Source organism: Helianthus annuus, chromosome 10 (assembly GCF_002127325.2).
Source record: "Helianthus annuus cultivar XRQ/B chromosome 10, HanXRQr2.0-SUNRISE, whole genome shotgun sequence".
Lineage (NCBI taxonomy): Eukaryota > Viridiplantae > Streptophyta > Magnoliopsida > Asterales > Asteraceae > Helianthus > Helianthus annuus.
The window spans coordinates 176,579,057-176,582,500 of NC_035442.2; the positions used below are offsets into that span (position 1 = coordinate 176,579,057).

The 3,444-nt window shown below is 34.6% G+C and overlaps 1 protein-coding gene across 1 annotated transcript; it reads right to left on the reverse strand.

Annotated features, from left to right (window-relative positions):
* Nucleotides 1–778: 778 nt before the first annotated feature.
* On the reverse strand, nucleotides 779–2,200 carry LOC110883501 (protein FAR1-RELATED SEQUENCE 2-like). Its single transcript, XM_022131232.1, has 4 exons — nucleotides 2,090–2,200; nucleotides 1,758–1,978; nucleotides 1,111–1,294; nucleotides 779–895 (listed from the first exon to the last, which is right to left on the reverse strand). Exons 1-4 carry the CDS (start codon nucleotides 2,198–2,200, stop codon nucleotides 779–781), a joined length of 633 nt encoding a protein of 210 aa, XP_021986924.1.
* Nucleotides 2,201–3,444: the final 1,244 nt, after the last annotated feature.

Consider the following 3,444-nt stretch of genomic DNA (forward strand, 5'->3'; position numbering starts at 1 on the left):
CACGACTGATTGAGTAATCAGGAGGGCAGTTTGGGGAAGCCTCTTTGCGCCATCTATTCAGAATGTGTTGTTTTGGAAATTCCCTAATGTCCATAGTTCTCAAAACATAGAATATATGTCTACATAGCAAACCCAACTGTTCAAAACGCCTGCATGAGCAACTGCATGTGCAATCAGACTTACGGAACATTACCTGAAAAAACGCCAAAAACAATATCTCTATAACACCATGCATAGAATGTTTGTCTAAAAAGTAAAAAAAAACACATTGCGTATGATAAAACGCCATTAACAAAAAACGCCATAAAAACCAAAACGCCATTCTTTACCTCAAATAAGGATGTACAAGGCTGTTGGAAGTCATTTACGTAAAACTTAACAAGCCCATCAGGCTGATCTTCGTAACGTTGATTTATGCAATCCGCAACCCCAATAAGCTCAGCTTGAACGTCACAAAAAATACTTTTTTATATATGTCAACAGCTTGCCCTTCCAACAATTTGTAACTACTCTTCAACCGGGGTCTTTTGTATCGAGATTCATGATCGTTTTTCCGATGTGTGTGACGCTGTGCTTCTATTGCAGTCTCGTAATGCGTCATGAACTCAACAAGGGTAGCTTTCGAATTGCACACTTGACTAAAAAAATGATTCTCACTCTCCGACCTGGATGTCGTTCGCATAAGACCAGACATCTCCTCCATTCTATAGTATGCAGGGATCCAAGATTCCCTAAGTGCAAAAATATCAGACAGCCAGTCATTATCTTCTAAATTGAACTATGCGATAACCGCTTCCCATTCTGATTCAAACTCTACAGGTGTGAGAATATCCGTCCACACAACACCACAAATACGTTCTTTAAAATTGGTGGAATTGCATAGCCTAACACCAACCTATGTATAACACAAAAAGCCATGCATAAAAAAACACAAAGACAAAACTTAATTAAAAAAACACTAACAAGGTAAAGAACGCCATGTATTTTAAAACGCAGTGTATCCTAAAACGCCAAAAGTAAAAAAAGCATAACAACCTTCAGAGAAAGTTTATGCATCACATGCCACATGCATAATCGATGCCTCGTGTCAACAAATACAACAGAAATAACCTTCTTCATTGTTGGATCTTGGTCAGTGACAACAACTTTTGGTTGAGAACCAACAGCTTTTAGAAAAACTCTCAACAACCAAATATACGTGTCAGCAGTTTCCGACGCCAATAATGTTGCACCAAATTTAACATTGCAGTGATGATTGTCTATACCAGTGAATGGTACAAACACCATAGAGCATCTGCATATGAAAACGCCATGAGAACTGAAACAATAAAACGCCATTGCATGTAAACTAATAAAACGCCATTGCATGTAAAATAATAAAACGCCATTGCATGTAAACTAATAAAACGCCATTGCATGTAAAATAATAAAACGCCATTGCATGTAAACTAATAAAACGCCATTGCATGTAAAACAATAAATCGCCATTGCAAGTAAACTAATAAAACGCCAAAAACAGAAGAAGTTGAATTATAAAATATTACTTGTTGGAACGATACGTGGTGTCAAACGAAATCACATCACCAAACACGTGGTAATTACGTTTGGCTTGATCGTCACACCAAAAAAGCCCCTTCAAACAATTCTCTTCGTCTGTGATGTAATCATACGAGAATTTAGGCTGGGAATGTTTTTTTTCATTCAAATGTCTCACAACCATATCAGCGTCATATTCCCCTATAAACAAGTTAATTTGCCTCTTATAGTTCTTAAATTCAACTTTACTTGCACCCATGTCTTCAAAACCGCCAAAACAAGTCTTCATAACATTAAACGCCTTGATGGGACCCAAATTCAGCTTAGACATGCTGTGTATAACATGCTTCTGGAGCTGTGTGAGGTGTCGTTCAGTTGGAAGAAAATGCTTATCGGGACGTTCAACAAGTTCATGATTGTGCTCCTCGACAAACTTATACACCTTCCATGATCAAGCCTCAAAAAGTACACATAACAGTGCACCACAATCAGTCCTCTTTGAAAAGTTGGATCACACTACTCGTTCCTTTTGATTGGGGTCCAACATATCAACCTTCTTGTCCTTGTATAAACCAGATCTCGTACACAAGTAATACTTAATATGTAAGACACCTTTAGAGTTTGTCTTTGTAGTCCCTTTCCTGACTGAAAACCCACACTCCATGGCATACTTAACATACATTGAATAACAATCATCGAGGCTTGAGAACACCATGTCCTTTCTGGGCTTTAATTCTTCACTGAGATCAGGAATGATAAATGGTAATCCAGTTTTGGGGCAAAGCCTTTGACTCTAGGAAGAAACTTCGTCTGAGAAAACACAGTGAGGAACAGAAAAATCAGAAAAACACAGTGATGTCTCGTAATAACATTATATATTAAAACGCCATTAATTGAATAATAAACAAAACATAATAAACACATAATTTAAAAACGACATGATAAAAAAAGCCATGAGATGACAACATAAATAACTAACAAAATATAACATCATATTGAAAACGCCATAATTAACAAAACTAATGTTTACACAAATTAACAAAATAGTAATAACTGATGTTCACAAATACTACTAAATAAAATTCAAAACTAATCAAATAGATGTAAAACGCCAATGATCGTAAAAACATAAGTAATATGCTAGAACGTAAACAACAATTAAAATTAATATTGAAAACTCCAATTGCAGTTCTTAATAATTGTTTAAATACCAATTAAAACGCGATTAAATTGCGTAATTGAATAACGCTATTGAAAATCATACAACACGTTATAAAAATAATAATACAAAAAAATGCCATAGAACAATGATAAAAGAACAACACGCCATATCTGTTGCATGATTTGCTGGAACGAAAAATAGAAAACGCCAACGAATTTTACTTTGTCGAACAAAATCCACGTTAAACGCCATAGATCTGAGAAAGCTTGCAAAGGAGGTAACAGCTAACAATAAATCTTTGGAGTTTTAATTTAAAAGAGATTTATAACGCGAATAAGGAGGGAACGTATAAAAGGACAATCGTACCCCCGCATAACAATTAGGGCCCCTCTACCACATGTTGGGCCAGGATCCGTTCTCTCCTGAATCCCTATCCTATATATATAGTAGCGTTCATGAGTGAACAATAATGTATTAGTGAACAAAATGAACTTATTATGACTATTGATTTTGTATATCTAGATTTTTCCTTTAGTGGCAAGATTGTAATTATCTTTTGTAACTTACATGTATTTTAATAAATACAAGAGTATAATTGTATTTTTCTTTCTTCATTTAATTAATTGATTTTTTTTCTCTCTGATTTCTTTTTCCAACTAAAAGAATATTTAATTATATTCTTTCTATTTTTTTCTCTCACAAATTACCTAACTTAATATTTGATAATTTAAAAAAATACAAACATT

What these genes read in the sequence shown, in the direction of transcription:
- LOC110883501 (XM_022131232.1), bottom strand. Translation starts at nt 2,200, where the DNA reads ATGGAGTGTGGGTTTTCAGTCAGGAAAGGGACTACAAAGACAAACTCT. An exon ending in GAATTTAAGAACTATAAGAG is followed by an intron (nt 1,295 to 1,757) that starts GCAAATTAACTT and finishes TTTCATATGCAG; the next exon opens with ATGCTCTATGGTGTTTGTAC. An exon ending in AAGATCCAACAATGAAGAAG is followed by an intron (nt 896 to 1,110) that starts GTTATTTCTGTT and finishes TGTTATACATAG; the next exon opens with GTTGGTGTTAGGCTATGCAA.